Source organism: Dendrobates tinctorius, unplaced genomic scaffold, assembly GCF_039654945.1.
Source record: "Dendrobates tinctorius isolate UK_male_01 unplaced genomic scaffold, ASM3965494v1 ptg000016l, whole genome shotgun sequence".
NCBI classification, from domain to species: Eukaryota; Metazoa; Chordata; class Amphibia; order Anura; family Dendrobatidae; genus Dendrobates; species Dendrobates tinctorius.
In genome coordinates, this window is record NW_027361684.1 from 37,453,314 (window position 1) to 37,475,677 (window position 22,364).

Genomic DNA, 22,364 nt, shown 5'->3' on the forward strand with positions numbered 1-22,364 from the left:
CACATGCTAAAAAGGAAGAAAGAAATGTTTATAAAATGGAAAGAGGGAGACATATCTAAAGAAGAATATAATGCTGTCTGCAGAACCTGCAGGGCACGAATCAGATTATCTAAAGCTGACAATGAATTGAGGCTTGCAAGAGATGTCAAAAGCAATAATAAAGGATTTTGGGGATATGTCAAAAGTAAAAGAAAAGTCAAAGATGCTATAGGATTTTTACAGGATGAAAATGATGAAATGGTAAGGCAGGATATTGAGAAGGCTGAACTTTTAAATTCCTATTTTGCATCTGTTTTCTCTCAGAAAGGAAATGTAACATCAACTATTCTTCACTGTCCTATTAAGTGAATAGAAGAATCCAGGATATCTATAAACAGAAATATACTGAAGAAACACTAAGCTAACCTAAATGAATTCAAGTCTCCAGGTCCAGATGAATTACACCCCAGAGTACTGAAGGAGATAGCAGAAGAAATTTTTGAACCCCTCTCCATAATCTTTGAAAATTCTTGGAGAACAGGAGAAGTCCCAGAAGACTGGAGAAGAGCAAATGTTGTTCCTATCTTCAAAAAGGGGAAGAAGGTAGACCCATGCAACTATAGGCCAGTGAGTCTGACTTCTATACCAGGAAAGATCTTTGAACAAATTATTAAACAACATGTATGTAAGTACCTGGATAAGAATAAAGTGATTAAACAGAGTCAGCATGGGTTTGTAACTAATAAGTCATGTCAGACTAACTTAATTTCCTTCTATGACAGAATCACTGACTGGGTGGATCAGGGAAATGCTGTAGATATAGTATACCTTGACTTCAGCAAAGCATTTGACAAAGTATCTCACACAATCCTTATTGAAAATATGACTAAGTATGGAATGGGCAAGGCAACTGTTAGGTGGATTCAAAACTGGCTTAGTGATTGGACCCAAAGAGTGGTCGTAAATGGCTGCACATCCAGTTGGAAGAATGTCTCATGTGGGGTACCACAGGGCTCTGTCCTGGGCCCTGTATTGTTGAACATCTTTATCAACGATTTAGATGAAGGAATTGAGGGTACACTGATTAAATTTGCTGATGACACAAAGCTCGGAGGGATAACTAATACTAGAGAAGAGAGAGAGGATTCAAAAAGATATAAATAATAATAATAATAATAATAAATTTTATTTTTATAGCGCCGACATATTCCGCAGCACTTTACATTTCAGAGGGGATTTGTACAGACAATAGACATTACAGCATAACAATAATCACATACAGTAGATTATAACGGTTCCATGACAATTGTGTACAAGATAATTGTGTACGGACAATTGTGTACAGAAAATTGTGTACAGGCCAATTGTGTCCAAGGACAATTGTGTACAAGGACAGTTGTGTACAGCACAATCGCCTTGTACACAATTGCCTTGTACACAATTGTCATTGTACACAATTGGCCTGTACACAATTGTCTGTACACAATAGTCCGTACACAATTATCTTGTACACAATTGTCCTGTCACCGATTATAACAAATACCAAGAGGAGTGAGGGCCCTGCTCGCAAGCTTACAGTCTATGAGGAAAGAGGTAGACACGAAAGGTGGGTGGTAACAGTTGCCCTGATTGTATGGACCAGCCATAATGTTAAGTGTGTAACAGTACAGACACAGAGGGCTAATGGATGCATAAAGCATGTGGGAACATGATGCTGGGAACCTGGTTATGGTAAAACTTTTGGCTCTGCCACACAGGGATAGGTTAGGTTAATGTGCTGAGGCGATAGGCCAGTCTGAATAAATGCGTTTTCAGGACACGCTTAAAATTGTGGGGATTGGGGACTAATCGTATTGACCTGGGAAGTGCATTCCAAAGAATTGGCACGGCACGTGTAAAGTCTTGGAGACGGGAGTGGGAGGTTCTGACTATTGAGGATACTAACCTCAGGTCATCATAAATAAACTGGAGCAGTGGTCAGCAACTAACAGAATGGTTTTTAACAGGGAAAAATGCAAAGTACTACATCTGGGCAATAAAAATGAAAAAAGCATATACAGAATGGGAGGAATAGGGCTAAGCAACAGCAGATGTGAAAAAGACTTGGGTATACTAATAGATCACAGACTGAATATGAGTCAACAGTGTGATGCAGCAGCAAAATAGGCAAATGCAATTCTAGGATGTATTAACAGAAGCATACAGTCTAGATCATGTGAAGTCATTATTGCCCTCTACTCCTCTTTGGTCAGACCTCATCTGGAATATTGTGTCCAGTTTTGGGCACCACATTTTAAAAAAGACATCAACAAACTGGAGCAAGTTCAGAAAAGAACGACCAGAATGGTGACCGGTCTGCAAACCCTGTCTTATGAGGAAAGGTTGCAGGATTTGGGAATGTTTAGCTTGCAAAAGAGAAGACTGAGAGGAGACTTAATAGCTGTCTACAAATATCTCAAGGGCTGTCACATTGTAGAAGGATCATCTTTATTCTCATTTGCACAATTAAAGACTAGAAGCAATGGGATGAAACTGAATGGGAGGAGACACAGATTAGATATTAGAAAAAAACTTTTTGACAGTTAGAGTGATCAATGAGTGGAACAGGCTGCCACGAGAGGTGGTGAGTTCTCCTTCAATAGAAGTCTTCAAACAGAGGATGGACAGACATCTGTCTGGGATGATTTAGTGAATCCTGCTTTGAGCAGGGGGTTGGACCAGATGGCCCAGGAGGTCCCTTCCAACTCTACAATTCTATGATTCTACATGATTTTAAATCTATAGCTGACATCCAAATTATTTGAAACAATAAATATGGAGACTAAAGACATATCACACAGTGCCTTAGATTATTTTACTTCCCATCCATCTACTATACAACTATGGCCCCATAGCTCATCCTAAGCACGTAGTGACACAACAAATGATTGACGGCCAGTGTAGCTACCTAGTAATATACCGTAGAAATACACAGGAGCCTTCAATCTGCAGTTTGATATACTATGTACATAACGTAAAAATACTAATTAGAAAGTGATCATTCCATTAACAGCACTGATTACCAATTACAATAGTTTATAAAAAGAAGTGTAGTGATAGTAAATGGAAATTAGCCAAAACTTTAAAGTTTGCTTTTTTGGTAGTTCTCCATTGATCACCTTTTTGATGTCTTTTAAAAAAAAAATCAGTGTATGCTGAAATGCTGGGAAATGGATCAGGTATCAATGGATCCACAGTTCAGGTGATAATAAGTTAATAACGTTAAATATTATCACCCGCCCTGTGTACTGAAGACATGTATTGGACCATTACCACAATATAGACCAAATGAGAGGAAAGATATATTTTGTTCAGCTTTCGTATTCTTGCTCCACGCTTCCTACTGACTTGTCAAAATTACGCCGAGTCCATTTCCTTTATCAATTTCACATATGACTAGCTTTCTAGGAGGGGGATCTGTATGAGAAGAAATTATTGCAACAGCGTAAGCACCTTGGTGGATACCTTAAAACGCCGTAGTTAATGTTCTGCATAAAAATATGGCGTCGTATATTAAGCAGTTGTTAAGACTGAAAGGCTTTAAAGAATCAATGTTCCCATTAATGGAGGCCTCCAAGGGTTCACTTTTCTGGCTGCTTTATGCCCTTGAACACTCTTCAAGGACAAGTGGAGGGAAAGCAACAAACTGCGAGTGGAGACCTCGGTTGATTAGTGCTGTAGACTTGAAGTCTTCCTCTGAAGGATGGAGTCAGTATGGCACAGGATCAGAGTTATTTAGGCAAGAGGAAATATTAAACTATAGTTTACAGAGAGGAAATGAACTACCTGGGAGAGACGCCATCATATTATTATTATTATTGTTTTCTCATTCGTGAGTAGAAGAATTATTTTTTCCAGTAACCTGTCACCTTGACACCAAGGCAAAGGGGAATGACCTGCTCAATTCTGCTGGGTATAGAAGAAGCAAATATATCCTATACATGGGAATTCCTAGGGGGTAAAGTTCCATATGAGGCTACCGACGTAGCAGATCTTGAGAAGAGCATTAGAAGTGTCTCCTACGGGGTATTGTGCCTCTCTCGGCACAAACACATCCTCTGAAGCGCTTGCTTCAACAAAGTTATGGAGCATATTGTTTTTAGGAAGCACGCACCTGGTTTTAACATAAGCCCATCCTACAGAGCCACTGCCATATTTAGTGTAAGCAGCTCATGAAGTGTAAAGTCTTTTAACGCCGTCGCTCCCTGAACGTAGGCACGTAATTCCCTGACGGCTGGCCATCTCAGGGTTAATACAGTGGGTTTCTTTTTTTTTTTTTAACACAAACTAGGTCTGACTGTGTTGTCCTCAGGAGAGGGTTTGGAAAAATCATTTCAGACACTTGCTCCATGCCCACTTCCCAGTCCCTTTTCCTCCAAGATGCAGCATGTCTCTCACACCTTTAATAACCTGCTGATGTGATCCATGCTAATCTGCTGTGTCCCTGCTCCCTTAGGGAATTACATCACCATCTGTTTTCTTCTATTTGACTTTTTTAATGCAAGGATAATGTGTTTATCTTCAGCCCTGGACGGACCGCCCAGTTATGACCAACTGCCACCCCAACACCGTCACCCCCACAACAACCCAGTACCAGCTGTTTGGTGTCTTGGAGTAATCTGGGAGGCAGCGCCAGCTTCCCAGGACACCGACATAAAAGCCTCTTATTATTCAGGCAATATAACCCTAAATTCCTTTATGAATTATTGATCAGTCTGCACAACGGCCCTGCAGTACACCCAGGTACAGATTTCAGTAAGCAGCCTGGAATAATATAACCCAATGCGTTTTATGTCTGTGAACACACCAGGACTATATTTCATACAGAAGTAGATATATAGATAAATACAGTGGAGCAATTAGATTCCCACTTCTTGGCAGCGAGAGACTGACACTCCTGAGTGGGAAGACTTTGGTTAGCAGTTGTAACAGTTGACAGCTTAAGTTTGTTATTCATACACTAAAGGGACCCCCAATCCTAAAGTCTACATTTTCTGTGCATCTGAATTTGATATCTACCCTTTTAGTAGCCATTTAAGCCTAGTTAAAGGTTAACTGGCTTTCTTGTTTTGACTCTTTTTCAGCTCTAGTCCTGAGATCCTCCAGAACTATAGGTTCCGGGACAGAATTTGCCGGTTGTGACGTTTATCTAGAACTTGAATAAATGATGCTGGATTAATAATAATAAATGAGGTACAACTATGCGAATGACTGTACATAGACATCATAGGCATAGACCATGGATGACTTAAGAATGTCAGGTGCACTTACTATAGAGGGGCAGAGAAAAGGACAGAGAACAGTCACACTATGTGAGCATACAGTAAAACATCCAGGTAACTCTACGTACCCAAATTATACCGCCACTATCATCCCAAAGTGGCCGTGGGAACGTTATAATGGATTCGATGAGAGTAAGCTTCAAGACGTTTGATATTTTTTGCACGTGCCATATGTATAGTATGTCTATTCCATTTATCACCTATACATCTACTGCACCTATCCATCTATCATCAATCTAGCTATCAATCCGCTATAAGGAACCTATGTATACAGAAAGAGTTTAGCTATAACCCCATCCAAATCCGTCTACATGAGCATCACAGACAATTACAGAGCCCCTTTATAATGACACCCCCTGCTATTCTTCATGGGCAATGAGAAGTCAACCAGTCAACTAGAGCTGAGCTTCTCAATGATCTGAATGATCCTGCACTTTGAAAACAGCAGGAAGGTGTTAATTATCCCTGCCTGGCCTCCTCACCGTCACACAGGTTCCCAATCTCCAAGAACTTCAGACATTTCCCATAAATAATGGGTTAATTCCAATACACAGTAATAAGAATGTCTGCTGCAGAGTGCTGCGGGGGCCACAGGGGCCAAGGAATCTATTCCTTTCTGGATCAAGAGATCTGAAGATATTTCTGAGCAACATGAATTATTCAGCATTAGGACCGTGAGATTCAGCGCATCCACAGAACATATGTGTGATGTCGGGCTAATATGTCAGACTGGTCAGTATGGCGCATACTGTCTGTAAGTGAGATCCAAACTGCATGGACATTTCTGATTCTTCCACATATGTATAAAATGTTAGACAGGCACCAGTGCCACTTGTGTGGTGCGCCACCAGGACTTGTCATCACAACTAACAGCATACATGTAAGTCTGACACATATAGCACTTATAGGTATGTGTGATGTGTGTATAATGTGTAATACTGACACATACAGTACTTATAGGTATGTGTGATGTGTGTATAATGTGTAATACTGACACATACAGTACTTATAGGTATGTGTGATGTGTGTATAATGTGTAATACTGACACATACAGTACTTATAGGTATGTGTGATGTGTGTATAATGTGTAATACTGACACATACAGTACTTTTAGGTATATGTGATGTGTATAATGTGTAATAATGACACATATAGCACTTTTAGGTATGTGTGATGTGTGTATAATGTGTAATACTGACACATATAGTACTTATAGGTATGTGTGATGTGTGTATAATGTGTAATACTGACACATACAGTACTTTTAGGTATGTGTGATGTGTATAATGTGTAATAATGACACATATAGCACTTATAGGTATGTGTGATGTGTATAATGTGTAATAATGACACATATAGTACTTATAAGTATGTGTGATGTGTTTATAATGTGTAATACTGACACATATAGTACTTTTAGGTATGTGTGATGTGTGTATAATGTGTAATACTGACACATACAGTACTTTTAGGTATGTGTGATGTGTATAATGTGTAATAATGACACATATAGCACTTATAGGTATGTGTGATGTGTATAATGTGTAATAATGACACATATAGTACTTATAAGTATGTGTGATGTGTTTATAATGTGTAATACTGACACATATAGTACTTATAGGTATGTGTGATGTGTGTATAATGTGTAATACTGACACATACAGTACTTTTAGGTATGTGTGATGTGTATAATGTGTAATAATGACACATATAGTACTTATAGGTATGTGTGATGTGTATAATGTGTAATAATGACACATATAGTACTTATAGGTATGTGTGATGTGTGTATAATGTGTAATACTGACACATATAGTACTTTTAGGTATGTGTGATGTGTATAATGTGTAATACTGACACATATAGTACTTTTAGGTAAGTGTGATGTGTATAAGGTGTAATAATGACACATATAGCACTTATAGGTATGTGTGATGTGTATAATGTGTAATAATGACACATATAGCACTTATAGGTATGTGTGATGTGTTTATAATGTGTATCTGACACATATAGTACTTACAGGTATGTGTGATGTGTATAATGTGTAATACTGACACATATAGTACTTATATGTATGTGTGATGTATGCATAATGTGTAACACTAACACATATGGTACATATAGGTATGTGTGCTGTATGCATAATGTGTAATATTGACACATATAGTACTTATTGGTATGTGTGATGTATGTATAATGTGTAACACTGATACATAGAGCACTTATAGGTATGTGTGATGTGTGTATAATATTCAACACTGGCAATAAGAACAGTTACTAATAACCCTTATGTGTGATGTGCTTATAATTTGTTACACTGACGCCTATGGCCATTATAGGTATGAGTGTGTATAATATGTGACATTGGCACATAGAGCACCTATAGATCTATATGTGTTATGCGTGTATAATGTGTAACACTGGCATTTGTAAGACTGATTGGTTTAACATGTAACACAGACATACATACCTCTTAAAGACATGTGTGATGTGTGTATAATATGTAACACTGGAATATATAGCACTTATGGGTATGAGTAGTGTGTGTATAATATTTAACACTGGCAACTATGACACTTATATAGGGGTATGGGTGTATAACATGTAACAAAGGCACATATAGCATGTACAGCACGTAACATATGTGCGATGCATGTAGAGTATGTGACACCTGTATGTGTATAACATGTAACTATGATATCTGTAAGGCTTATAGGTATGTATGTGTAACATGTGACCCAGACACATATAGCATGTACAGCATGTCACATTACCTGCAGCACGTATAGATCCATGTGATGCATGTACAGTATGTGACACATATAGCGCTTTATACTGTGCATGACGTGTAACCTCGGCACCTATAGAGTAGATACCTAAAAGTGATGCCTGTATGATGTACAGTGTGCCACCAGCACCTATGGCACCTGCATGTATGGGTGATGGGTGCATAGTACTCCTGGCACAGATGGTGTGATGTGTATAGGACGTGCCAGCGGTGCCCGGATCGCTTATACCCATGTGTGCTGTGTGCATTACATGGAATCCAGCTGCCGACAGCAGATCTACAGCTGAAAAGTAAAGTGTCCCGGGCAACCTGGTGCATCCCCCGTCCCTGCCCGCGTCCGCTGTGGGTCCTACCTGTGCGCGGCATGGTGCCACCTGTGAGCGTCTCTGGGGCACTGGCTCCTGCGGGCACTCCTGAGAGACAGCAGCTTAATCCGAGAGGCAGGAGACGGAGCCTTCCCTCCCAGGTGGTCCCTTCTACTTAGTGTCCCGCCGAAGAGACGATCAATCCGGGAGCCGGGCACAGTCCGGGGAGGCGGCGGGAAGCCTCGGCTGAAGTCTGCGGTGTCCTCCGAGCCCTGCTCTCCGCTGGATCCCGGGAGGATGGCTGCCCCCTGGAGCAGCGCTGGGGTAGACCGCTGGCTATGGAGCCCTTCTCCTTCTCTCCTCTGGGTATTTAGGGGGGGAAGACGCCCCCCTTTTTGGCTGAGAATTGTTCACACCTCTCCACCCCCTTAGTGTTGGGGGAAAAGAGTCTAAGGAGAGTCATTGAGCCCCTTGTCACCAGTAACTGTGCCAGGGCTGAGAGACTGCCAGAGACAGCCAGAGATGAGAAGAGACAGAGCCTCCCTTCTCTCTCCCTGTGTATAATGTATCTGTCTGTGCTCCAGCCTTCCTCACTCCCTCTTTCCTCCTCCCACTTTCCTTACCTTTCTCCACTTATCGCTTCATACCTGGCTGTCTCTCTCAGTACTGCACTCTAGATCTTCATACCTGGCTGTCTCTCTCAGTACTGCACTCTAGATCTTCATACCTGGCTGTCTCTCTCAGTACTGCACTCTAGATCTTCATACCTGGCTGTCTCTCTCAGTACTGCACTCTAGATCTTCATACCTGGCTGTCTCTCTCAGTACTGCACTCTAGATCTTCATACCTGGCTGTCTCTCTCAATATTCCACTCTAGATCTTCATACCTGGCTGTCTCTCTCAGTACTGCACTCTAGATCTTCATACCTGGCTGTCTCTCTCAGTACTGCACTCTAGATCTTCATACCTGGCTGTCTCTATCAGTAGTGATTTCTAGATCTTCATACTTGCGTGTCTCTCTCAGTACTGCTCTCTAATCTTCATACCTGGCTGTCTCAGCACTGCACTCTAAATCTTCATACCTGTCTGTCTCTCTCAGTATTGCTCTCTAATCTTCATACCTGTCTGTCTCTATCAGTAGTGATTTCTACATCTTCCTATCTGGCTGTCGCTTCAGGTCTGGATTCAAGATCTTATCTTCCTACTTGGCTGTCTCTATCAGTACTGCTCTCTAGCTCTTCTTATCTCTGTCCTTCCTCTCTAGATCGTCCTTCCTGGCTGTCTCTCCCAGCACTGCACTCTAGATCTTATCTATGTCCTTACTCTCTATCTCTCCTTACCTGGCTGTCTCCCTGGAACTCCTGCCCTCTCCTTCTGTACTCCTGAGTCCTGACTGTCTCTCTAGGACAGTTGCACTCTAGCTGTGTACTCCTGGCTGTCCCTGTAGGGCTCTAGCACTCTAGCCCTTTCTCCCTGGCTGTCTATGGCACTCTAGCTGTGAATCCCTGGCTGTCTCTCCAGGACCATTCTCACCCTGCTGTCTGTCCTCCTCTCTTTTCTCTCCCCCTCTTTCTCTTGCTCCTGTCTTCCTCTCCTCTCTCTCATAAAACGCCTCCCATATAAAATTTATGAAAGCGCTTTTTGCTTGCAGAGTTCAAAAATACCATCTTATTCCCAGAGCAGGCTGCTCTCGGCTCCATGTGATGCTGCTGCTGCTGCCTCTTAAGGTGTTTTTCTCTCGCTCTCTCTTCCCCCTGCCGCTTTGTTACTGAGAGTTTCAGTCAAGCGGATCTATGCCTGCTCCTATTGGAGAAAGGAGAATGCCAAACTGAGCGGAGGCACCTGCCCTTCCCATGCCACGACAGCCGGTGCCAGGCACCCAGGTGCCTCCCTGTGTGATGCCCCAGGCCCTCTTCTCACATAGACACAGAAGGAGGCAGCAGCAACTTCTCCATCCCTGATCTGAGAGCTGAAGGCGGCCAACAGCCTCCCTGATGCTCTTTAATAGGATAGAAACCGAGAAAAGTCCAATGCCCCCTCCGTTCTGTCTCCCTCCTGACGCTTCTGTACGTCTCAACTTATCCGCCTCACTGTTCCGCACCCCTCACCCCCACGTGAGAAGCAACAGGTACATATTTAACCTGGTTAACCAATAGGACACCAGAGAGGCCCACAAGGCTTTATTCTTTGCGTTGCATAAATCTAGATCTATCTAGATCTAGGATGTATTTCGCCTGAATTCTATATTGTGGCAGCTCGGTAAAAGAATGATTTTCTCCTGCTTTGAAGATTATACTAACTTCAAGAAGAGACAGAATTATTAATAGGTGTGGAAATGTAAAGGGTTAACTGTGGTACCGCTCTGCAGCACCCATGTCAATAGCATTTACGTTGGTCTTTGGAATATGGTTAGCGCAGTATGGTCTGGTGGGTAGTGGACTTCTGGAATATTTGACGATTAGTCCCTGTAAGGGTTCTAGGGAGAAACCCGAAAGTGCACCCTCTTGGTCGTGACTCCAGAGTCCCCAAGGGTGAGCGGACCAGGTGAAGACCACCCCCTATTCAGGTAGTGTTAGGGGCAGGCACAAGGGAGATAGAACCACAACGGCTGTAGCCAAAGGGGCGACTTAGGGCAACACAGGAGAGATAAGGAGGAAGACTGAGGTGAGGACGGAGTATAGATATGAGCCAGTAGGTACCAAGAACAGAGGACTACGGGGGTCAAGATGGACCGGGAGGACCTGGGGCTGGCAGGGGCTTGATGCTGAAAGAGAGGAAGGACAAAATGAGAATGGTGGACGCAGGGCTGGCAGGTACGGCAGAGACACAGGGCAGGCAGGCAAGGCAGAGTCACAGTGCTGACAGACAAGGCAGAGATGCTGGGCAGACAGACAAGGCAGAGATGCCGGGCAGACAGACAAGGCAGAGATGCCAGGCAGACAGACAACGCAGAAATGCCGGGCAGACAGACAACGCAGAGATGCCAGCCAGACAGGCAACGCAGAGATTCCAGGCAGACAGGCAAGGCTGAGACACAGGGCAGACTGGCAGTGGAAGAGTCACAGGGCTGACAGACAAGGCAGAGATTACGGGCAGACAGACAAGGCAGAGATGCCGGGCAGACAGACAAGACTGAGACACAGGGCAGACTGGCAAGGACAGAGTCACAGGGCTGACAGACAAGGCAGAGACAAGGGGCCTGAGGACGAGGAATGACACCAAGCAAAGGATCCTAGTGTCACCGCATTATACAAATAGGGGTCTTACCGGTAGAGACGCCAAGCAGAAATACCTGGTGGGCGCCGCCATGATGGGGCGGGACCACCGGGTCATGACCTCACAGGAAGCCCAGCAGTGGGGGAAGCGCGAGCGCACATGCGAGAACCGCCGACGCACTGCGACTCTGAGAAGACAGACGGGGAGCAGCATGAGACCATGTCGGGGACGCGCCAGGGAGCGGAGACGCATGGGTAAGGGCTTGAGGCCGTAACAGTACCATAATCAGGAAGGACCGCAGCAATATTGAACTTGGCTAGGGATGTCATAGATGCCCGGTTGAGCTGGAAGATCCCATTCGCCAATCAGACCCATAGCTAGACATTTAGACGGATGGGTAAGGCCCAAGGCTGTAACAGTACCTGCTCCCTTACGCCCCCTCTTTTTAAGGCTGGAAAGGAACCTCCTCATGATATGAGGGGCATTGAGGTTCTCCCGGGGCTCCCACGATCTCTCCTCAGGACCGAAAACTTTCCAATCAATCAGAAAAAAGGTCCTTCCCCTGACTGTCTTCCTAGCCAAAATATCTTTGACATCAAAGATATCATGAGAAGTGCTTGGTTGAGGAGAGCAGGAAGGAGACGAGTGAAAGCAATTTAACACCGTGGGTTTGAGGAGCAAGACATGGAAAGCATTGGGGATCTGCAGCGAGGCAGGCAATTTCAATTTGTAGGCGACGTCATTGATGCGACTCAAGATCTCAAAGGGACCAATGTAGCGTGGACCTAGCTTATGAGAGGGCATCTTAAGTCTGATATAATGTGAGGATATCCAGACCTTAGCGCCCGGAAGATATGGAAAGGCGTCTAGGCATTTTTTGACGACGTACCTCTTCATCCTGCTGCTAGCTTTCTCAAGAGCCTCTTTAGTCTCCTCCCAAATTTTAGAGAATTCCAAGGACAGGGAATCTACTGCCGGTACACCGGAGGTGGGAGAAGCGGGAAGAGGGATGCCGGGATGCTGCCCAAAAAAAACAAAAAAAAGGGAGACTTGGAAGAGGATTCACTGGGGTGATTGTTGTATGCGAACTTGCCCAAGGGAGAAGAGAGACCCAATCATTCTGGTGAACATTGAAGAAATGTCGAAGGTAGGATGTTAGAGCCTGATTGACTCACTCCACTTGACCGTTGGACTGCGGATGATAGGCTAAGGAGAAATCCAGGGTTACCTTCATTAGTCCGCAGAGGGCTCTCCAAAAACGGGAGGTGAATTGGACTCCACGGTCTGACACGATATGCTGAGGGAAGCCGTGAAGTCGGAAAACATGGTGCAAGAAAATCTTTGCCAACTCGGGGGCAGAAGGCAGTTATGGCAATGGAGCGAAGTGGGCCATCTTGGAAAACCAATCCACGACCACCAAGATAACGGTACAGTTTGAGGAAAGAGGTAAATTCGTGACAAAGTCCATAGCAATATGGCTCCAAGGATCTGATGGCACAGGCAGCGGATGCAGGAGTCCAGAAGGTAGCTGCCTGGGGACCATTTTCTGGCAGAGGATGAGCAAGAGGCAGTGAATTCCAAGACATCTTGGCGAATTGATGGCCACCAATAATTGCGGGAGATAAGAGAGAGAGTCTTCTTGGCTCCGGCATGTCCAGCAATCTTGGAGGAATGTCCCTAACGCAAGACTCTCACCCTGCCACAGTCCAACACATAGGTTTTGCCAGATAGTGGGGTGATTAAGCTTAGAGGAGCCACGGTGACGATCTTAGCTGGATTGATGATATGTGCTGGGCTCTACGTCCACTGGCCGGAACGACCTTGATAGGTCATCAACTTTAATGTTCTTATTACCAGGTCAAAAGTGGAGTTCGTAGTCAAAGCGTCCAAAAAACAAGGAGTGCTTGGCTTGCCGAGGGTTGAGCCTTTGGGCAGATTGAACGTAGGCCAAATTCTTGTGGTCAGTAAATACAGTGCCTTGCGAAAGTATTCGGCCCCCTAGAACTTTTTCAACCTTTTCCCACATATCATGCTTCAAACATAAAGATACCAAATGTAATATTTTGGTGAAGAATCAACAGCAAGTGGTACACAATTGTGAAGTTGAACAAAATTTATTGGTTATTTTAAATTTTTGTGGAAATTCAAAAACTGAAAAGTGGGGCATGCAATATTATTTGGCCCCTTTACTTTCAATGCAGCAAATTCACTCCAGAAGTTCATTGTGGATCTCTGATTGATCCAATGTTGTCCTAAATGACTAATGATGATAAATATAATCCACCTGTGTGTAATCAAGTCTCTGTATAATTGCACCTGCTCTGTGATAGTCTCAGGGTTCTGTTTGATGCACAGAGAGCATCATGAAGACCAAGGAACACAACAGGCAGGTTCGTGATAATGTTGTGGAGAAGTATGTGGCGCCTCTGAGGCTCAGTCGCCACAGAGGTACTGCACCTTCTCCTAAGGTGTGGTGCCCCACCATCCAGGTAAGTTGGAGGCTCCTGACCACGCTCCAACACTCGCACCCCACACGATAGAGTAGTTCAGCAAAGCCACATTGCGGCTCCTTGCTTTGAGAGAAGCAGAGCACCTTTGGTGGTTCCCTGCTTGGAACACTAGACAGGCTGGGAGTTGGGTGGAGTTTAGACTAGATGTAAAAGAGCGGGACAGTTCCAGCATTGAGGTTCAGTCAGGTTCAGTCAGGTTCAGTCAGGGTCAGTCTGACGGGAGGTTAAGCCACTCGGAGAGGAGTGGGGATCCCTGGAAGAGGGATGGAGGAAGGAGTGCTGCAGCTGCCTCAGTGACCTGAGCCAGCTGGCACGGGAAAGGAAAGAAGGAAAAAGACATTGAACCGTAGCCTGGGCTTCCATAGAAGGGAAAGACAAGTTCGGAACGTAGGAGTAAAAGGGAACACAGAGGATGTGGTTTAGAGGAAGAACCCTGCCTAGAAGTTCTAAGCGCAAGGCCGGGGCCTGGTCCCCGAGGTTGTATGGACACTAATGGTTCTGCAGCAGACCCCGGTGGAGTAGTGGGCTGTAAATGCACTACTCCCATCTAAGACTTGGGGGCACAACAGCAACACGGATAGAGAGCCGGGACTCAGGAGTAGAGAGTCCCCGAAGCAGGCTACAGCTGTCTGCCGTTCAAGTAGAGTTCTTGGGAACATCCGTCAGGAGGAATTCCAGTGTAACTCAGTACTAGGAGATCTTCACACTTAAAGGCGCTATAGAGGAGACGTTCAGAAAAGGCACATAAGTTGGCGGAGCGTGGAAGGGAGCATTCCATCTTGCCTGGAGGTTGACTGAGTCCCCGTTCCGGAGGACACGGCACAGAAGCGGGCACTACAGACTGTGAGTAAAGCTTTGCAACTACATGCCCTGGTGTCCTCCATTCCTTCCTGCGTCCGTCTGCCTGGCACTGCTACATCCCCTGCTCCAGACACTACATCATCTCAGTGTCTCCACAACTACACTACCCTGGGACAATAGCCCTGCCTGTGGAGGGCTATAACACCATTGCTGCACCACACCATCTGTCCCGGAGGATCTGTATGCAGCGTCGGCTTAACACTTCCCTTGCCGAGCACCACAGGTGGCATCACGAACTATTTATTTAACTACATTCCACCATTCAACATCTTCCTATTACTTGGGCGCCCAGGGCCACGGACCGGGTCACTGCTGCTGTGACACATCCCGCCGACACCGGCCCGGTACCGAGTACCCCACAGCCCTGGGAGGGCGACCCAAGTTTAAAGCCGGATTTGGATACAAAATGATTTCCAAAACTTTAAACATCCCAAGGAGCACTGTGCAAGCGGTCATATTGAAATGGAAGGAGTATCATACCAAAGCAAATCTACCAAGACACGGCCGTCCCTCTAAACTTTCATCTCAAACAAGGAGAAGACTGATCAGAGATGCAGCCTAGATGCCCATGATCACTCTGGATGAACTGCAGAGATCTATAGCTGAGGTGGGACAGTCTGTCCATAGGACAACAATCAGTTGTACACTGCACAAATCTGGCCTTTATGGAAGAGTGGCAAGAAGAAAGCCATTTATCAAAGATATCCATAAAAAGTGTTGTTTAAAGATTGCATCAAGCCACCTGGGAGATACACCAAACATGTGGAAGAAGGTGCTCTGATCAGATGAAACCAAAATCAAACTTTTTGGCAACAATGCCAAATTATATGTTTGGCGTCAAGGCAACACAGCTCATCACCCTGAACACACCATCCCCACTGTCAAATATGGTGGCGGCAGCATCATGGTTTGGGCCTGCTTTTCTTCAGCAGGGACAGGAAAGATGGTTAAAATTGATGGGAAGATGGATGGAGCCAAATACAGGACCATTCTTGAAGAAAACCTGTTGGAGTCTGCAAAAGACCTGAGACTGGGACGGAGATTTGTTTTCCAACAACACAATGATCCCAAACATAAAGCAATCTCTACAACGGAATGATTCACAATTAAACGTATCCAGGTGTTAGAATGGCCAAGTCAAAGTTCAGACTTGAATCCAGTCAAGAGTCTGTGGAAAGAGCTGAAAACTGCTGTTCACAAACGATCTCCATCAAACCTCACTGAGCTCGAGCTGTTTGCCAAGGAAGAATGGACAAGAATTTTAGTCTCTCGATGTACAAAACTGATAGAGACATACCTCAAGTGACTTGCAGCTGTAATCGCAGCAAAAGGTGGCGCAACATAGTATTAAGTTAAAGGGGCCGAATAATATTGCACGCCCCACTTTTCAGTTTTTGAATTTCCACAGAAATTTAAAATAACCAATAAATTTCGTTCAACTTCAGAATTGTGTCCCACTTGTTGTTGATTCTTCACCAAAAATTTACATTTAGTATCTTTGTGTTTGAAGCATGATATGTGGGAAAAGGTTGAAAAGTTCCAGGGGGCTGAATACTTTCGCAAGGTACTATATGATGAAAGGATGAACGGCCCCTTCAAGAAGGTAACACCACTGCTCTAAAGCCAGTTTTATAGCTACTAGTTATTTGTCCCCAAAGGAATAATTGCGTTCGGGAGAGGAGAAGGCTTTAGAGAAGAATCCGCAGATGACCATCCGACCAGAGGTGGATTTTTGTAAAAGGACTGCTCCTGCTCCAACAGATGATGCGTCAACCTCGAGGATAAATGGCCTATTGGCATCCAGATGGTGGAGCACAGGGACCGTAGCAAATTCTTGTTTCAGAGTCTGGAAGGCGTTCTCAGCCTCCGAAGACCAGTGATTGGGGTTGACCCTCTTGCGAACAAGGGCAGAAATTGGTTTGGTCAAGGAGGAGAAATGAGGGATAAATTGCCTATAATAGTTGGCAAAGCCAAGAAAGATTGGATTGCTTTTACTCCAAGGGGACGTGGCCAGTTGAGGACAGCGGATACTTTCTCGGGATCCATCTTCAGGCCGGACTTCGAGATTATATAACCAAGGAAAGGCCAAGAGGACTTCTTCAACTTAGTGAAAAGATGATTCTCCATTAGACATTGTAAAACTTGACAAATGTCTCGTCGGTGGGCGAATAGATCTGGGGAAAAGACGAGGATGTCGTCTAGGTAGACCACGACACTGGAGTAAAGGAGATCCCATAGAATATCATTTACAAATTCCTGTAATACCACAGGAGCGTTACAGAGGCCAAATGGCATAACTAAATATTCATAGTGACAGTCACGTGTGTTGAATGCGGTCTTCTATTCATTCCCAGTGCAAATTCAGACCAGATTATAGGCTCCTCGAAGTTCAAGTTTGGTAAATATTCGCGCTCCCCTCAGGCAGTCAAAGCGCTCAGGGATAAGTGGCAATGGGTATTCTTTACCGTAATGTTGTTTAGGCCTCTGTAGTCGATACATGGACAAAGGGAGCCATCCTTCTTCTTTACAAAGAAGATGCCCGCACTAGCAAGAGAAGATTTCTGAATGAAGCTTCTGGCTTGATTATAATAATTATAATGCTTTTGTTTTACTGGTGTATGAATTTATAATGTGGTGTTGTGTGCAATTTGTGCATGGTACATCAGATTATAAAAGTGTGTTGTGCCAATATAAAAACAAATTTTATTAATTTGTGGACGAGTGGTATGCTTCGAAGCAATACTTAATGCAAAGGCCAGATTTCTCAAGGCAGGTTTTTGTCACGATCCCACCGCTGACACTGATATGTCACGGACAGGGGGATGTGACCTTTGGCCGCACACGGTTATCACAGGCACAGGGGGGCTTATCTTAGTTATCCCACCGCTGGCACCATGTGATAAAAAAACAGCAAGCTAGTCTTGCCCTAACAATTTAATGCAGAGGGGTTTATTTTAGTTACCCCACCACTGCTACAATATGTTACAAGCTGTCGGGATTTATGGATATCCCACTTTCCCAGTTCCACTTTGCTCTCCGGCACCTCCCTTACCCTCGGGTCAGTCAGGGAACTACACCTAGAATAATTGGTCACTGGATGGGCCACTCACTGTGAACTGGCTGGTAGGCGTGCTGCAGCGAGGGAATTATCAATGCTCTGGCTGCAGCCACACAAAAGCTTATAAAACTCCTTCCGTCACTGCCAGCTAGCCCAACCAGCCAAAACACACTTCGCTGCCACCAGCTTCAGATTTCGCTGACTAATATTTAAAATTAATAGAGGGGTTCAAAGCAAACCCGAATCAGTAGCGTAATTAGCTTATAGGTGTGTGAATTTGTCACAGAGCAAGGAGACAGAACTAATAAATTTTATAATTTATTCCCAAAGGTGGGAGTGTTTACAGACAATAAAAAAGGCTTTACAAAATGAGACAATTAAAATATGTACAATGCAAATTACAAAATAAAAGGGGTTTAAAAAAGCCGAAATTAAAACTTACATATAGCTCAGATCATTTCAGGCAGAACCATGCTAGGGGGAGGAGCCAGATGTCCCAATGCATTTGAGATCCTATTCGCACGGCATCCCAGGCTAGAGTGAATCTAGAGGTTAGGGGACAATACCTTATAACTTTGGGCTGGTGACATCACCAAAGGGGCTGTCTCGGGACAGTTCTCCCCCCTAGCTCAGGGTTACAGAAGAGACAAAGGGATTCCTTTGGGAGGGGGGTGACAGGAAGGAGGGAGTTAGCTGTAGCTTCAGGTTACACTGATTGAGTGTGAGCTGAGGGGGAGGGACAGGGGGGTGAGTGGCTGCCAGTGAGAGAATACAAAGCTGCAGCTGTGACAGGCTAAGGAAAGGAAGGCGGATCAGTCAAGCCCCCACACTGACATTGAATAGTTCAGTGTTGTGAGTTCATTCTCTGGTTCCCCTTCTGGACTCCCTCTGGTGGTGTCGGGAGGTGGTGCGGCTGGTTTGATCAGTGGAGATCTGCCACCTGAGAATGAGGATGACGATTGGATCTCAGGATTCTCAGATTGGATTTAAGACAGCCAACGTCCTATTCAGTTGCTGGTGATTCCTTCTGGCTTGTCAGCTCTTGGTTTTCAGCTCTGTTCCAGTCATCTAAAGCTAAGTTTTTCTGCTAATGTTCACACTTGATTTTGTTGGTCTATTCATTTTTTTGTGTGGTCTGCCAGCCCCGGCTGGGGGCTGAGCTGAATTTCCATTCTTATTTATCAGTATTTTGCCAATTGGCTTTTTGTCCCTTACTAGTTCAGTCTCTTTTTCCTCTGTCTCAGAATATTTCAGAGTGCTGATATAGTGGGAGAAGTCTAGCGACTTCAGGGTTAATTTTGCTATCAGAAGTGTTGGACATTATTTTTGTAGGGTTTTTTGCAGGTTGCAGACAGTGCCTTCCCTTTCCTTTCCTGTCTAGTTAGTTTGGGCCCCATCATTTGCTCAGCCTATTTTCTTGCTTGTGTTTGTGCCTTCATCTTGTTTCACCGTCAATACATGTGTGGGGGCTATCTATTCCTTTGGGGTCTGCTCTGGGGCAGTTAGTTTTCCCTTTTCTTGCTTTAGGCTTATGGAGTCCTCCGGCCGTGACGAGGTGTCTAGGTTCATCGTAGACACACTCCACGAATACTGCTAGTTGTGTGGTAAGATCAGGGATCTGCAATCTGCATAGTTACCAACCACTCTGGTTTTCTGTGGCTTAGCTTGTTTTGCCTTTTTCTCCTCGGTGACCCATTCATAACAGAATCACCAGCCATACCGCAGATTCTAGGGTACTCAAAAGCAGGAAAGAATTATAAAAAGAAAAGAAAATAAAAAGTGTCAGAATTTTTTTTTCTTTTATATGTACAGTATATTTTTTCCTCTTTTTCTCTGGGGCCGTAGGAGGATTTTTTTTTTTTTAAATGGAGATTAAGCAATTGTCTGATCGTGTGGAGCAGTTCACTGCTGAAGTGCAGGGAATTTCTGCCTATCTCGCTCATTCTCATGCTGCTGAACCAAGGATCCCTACTCCTGATGTGTTTTTTGGGGATCGGTCTAAATTTTTGAATTTTAAGAATAATTGTAAATTATTTCTTGCCATGAAACCTAATTCATCGGGGAGCTCTGCGCAGCAGGCTAAAATTGTCATCTCATTGCTGTGCGGCGATCCCCAGGATTGGGTGTTTTCTTTGACACCTGAAGATCCTATTCTGACTAATGTGGATGCATTTTTTCAAGCCTTGGGGTTGTATGATGAACCTAATGCTATTGATCAAGCTGAGAAAGCCCTATTGGCATTGAACCAGGGTCAGGATTCTGCAGAGTTATACTGTCAAAAATTCCAAAAGTGGGAGGTCCTTACTACCTGGAATGATGGTGCCTTGGCAGCTCTCTTTCGGAAGGGATTGTCAGAAACCGTAAAAGATACTATGGTGGGATTTCCTGTTCCCTCTGGTCTTGACGATTCTATGTCATTAGCCATTCAAATTTATCGGCGTTTACGTGAACGCAAAACTACACGAGAGGAGTTGCCACCTTTTGGACATATGTCTGAACCTATGCAATGTGATAGAGTTTTGTCTAGGGCGCAATGTCAGGAGTTTAGAAGGCGTAATAAGCTGTGTTTTTTCTGTGGAGACGTCTCTCATAGTACACACATTTGCCGTGGGCAGTATACAGCCTAAGTTTTTTTGGCAATTACTCTGATCTGCTCCTTATCCACATTTTCCACGAAGGCTTTTGTGGATTCAGGAGCAACGTTGAATCTGATGGATTTGGACTTTGCTAAACATTGTGGTTTTTCCATGACGCCTTTGCGGACGCCTATTCCTTTGATGGGTGCTACTCCTTTGGCGGAGAATAAACCTCAGTTTTGGACCCAGGTGACGATGCGCGTTGCCCCAGACCACCAAGAAAATTGTAAATTTTTGGTGCTGCATAATTTGCATGATACTATTGTTCTGGGCCTTCCTTGGTTGCAAACTCATAATCCAGTTTTGGATTGGAAATCTGGGTCTGTGGTGAGTTGGTGTTGTCAGTGTGTTCTTAGGGACGCTCCTGTTTTCTCCACCTCTCCTCAGTCTCATGATATTCCTGATTATCTAACCGATTTTTCTGATGTATTTAGTGAGAGCAAGTCTGCGTCTTTGCCTCCTCATAGGAGTTATGACTGTGCAATTGAGTTGATGCCTGGGTGTAAATTTCCCAAGGGTCGGCTTTTCAACTTATCAGTACCCAAACATGATGCTATACGATCCTATATTAAGGAGTCATTGGAGAAGGGTCATATTAGACCATCCTCGTCACCTTTAGGTGCTGGGGTTTTTTTTATGGCCAAGAAAGATGGTTCATTAAGACCCTGCTTTGATTATCGTTCCCTTAAGAAGATGACGGTTAAATATCAGTACCCGTTACCTCTGATGTCTGATCTATTCTCCAGAGTTAAGAGTGCCTGCTGGTTTACTAAGCTTGACCTCAGGGGGCGTATAATCTTATTCGCATCAAGCACGGGGATGAATGGAAGACGGCGTTTAATACTCCGGAGGGACATTTTGAGTACCTGGTGATGCCTTTTGGGCTCACTAATACCCCTTCTGTCTTCCAGTCCTTTATGAATGATATTTTTCGTGACTTTGTGGATAAGTTTTTGATCATCTATCTGGATAATATTTTGATCTTTTCTAGTGATTGGGATTCTCATGTGGAACACGTCCGTACTGTGTTCTGGATTTTGAGGTAGAATTCCCTGTTTGTTAAGGGATTGAAATGCCTCTTTAGCGTACAGAGGATTTCATTTTTGGGATTTATCTCCATCGATTATTGAAATGGACCCGGCCAAGGTACAGGCCATTTACGATTGGGTTCAGCCTACTTCTTTGAAGGCCCTCCAGAAGTTTTTGCTAATTTTTATCTTAAATTTATAGGTAATTTTTCTGGTATTGTCAAACCACTGACTGATCTGACCAAGAAGGGCGCTGATGTGCTGAATTGGTCTTCTGAGGCTATCTCAGCATTTCAGGAGCTTAAGCAGAGATTTACTTCAGCTCCAGTTTTACGGCAACCTGATGTCTCACTTCCATTTCAGGTGGAGGTAGATGCTTCTGAGATTGGTGCAGGAGCTGTTTGTCCCAAAGAGACCCTGTGCCTTCTTTTCTCAAAAGTTCTCCCCATCTGAACGCAACTATGACATGGGGAATCGGGAATTGTTGGCCATGAAGTGGGCATTTGAGTAGTGGAGACATTGGTTGGAGGGAGCTAGACATCAAGTTGTGGTCCTCACCGATCACAAGAATTTGATTTATCTGGAGTCGGCCAAATGCTTGAATCCTAGACAGGCTAGATGGGCCTTGTTTTTCACGCGTTTTAATTTTGTGGA

At 44.3% G+C, this 22,364-nt stretch overlaps 1 protein-coding gene across 1 annotated transcript in view; it reads right to left on the reverse strand.

Moving 5' to 3' along the window:
- Positions 1–10,237, reverse strand: part of RTN4RL1 (reticulon 4 receptor like 1) — a 271,170-nt gene extending 260,933 nt beyond the window's left edge. The window contains exon 1 of the mRNA XM_073565686.1: positions 8,450–10,237. Coding sequence (XP_073421787.1) covers positions 8,450–8,462 — 13 coding nt within the window. The 5' untranslated portion in view covers positions 8,463–10,237. The remainder of the gene's footprint in view (positions 1–8,449) is intronic.
- Positions 10,238–22,364: the final 12,127 nt, after the last annotated feature.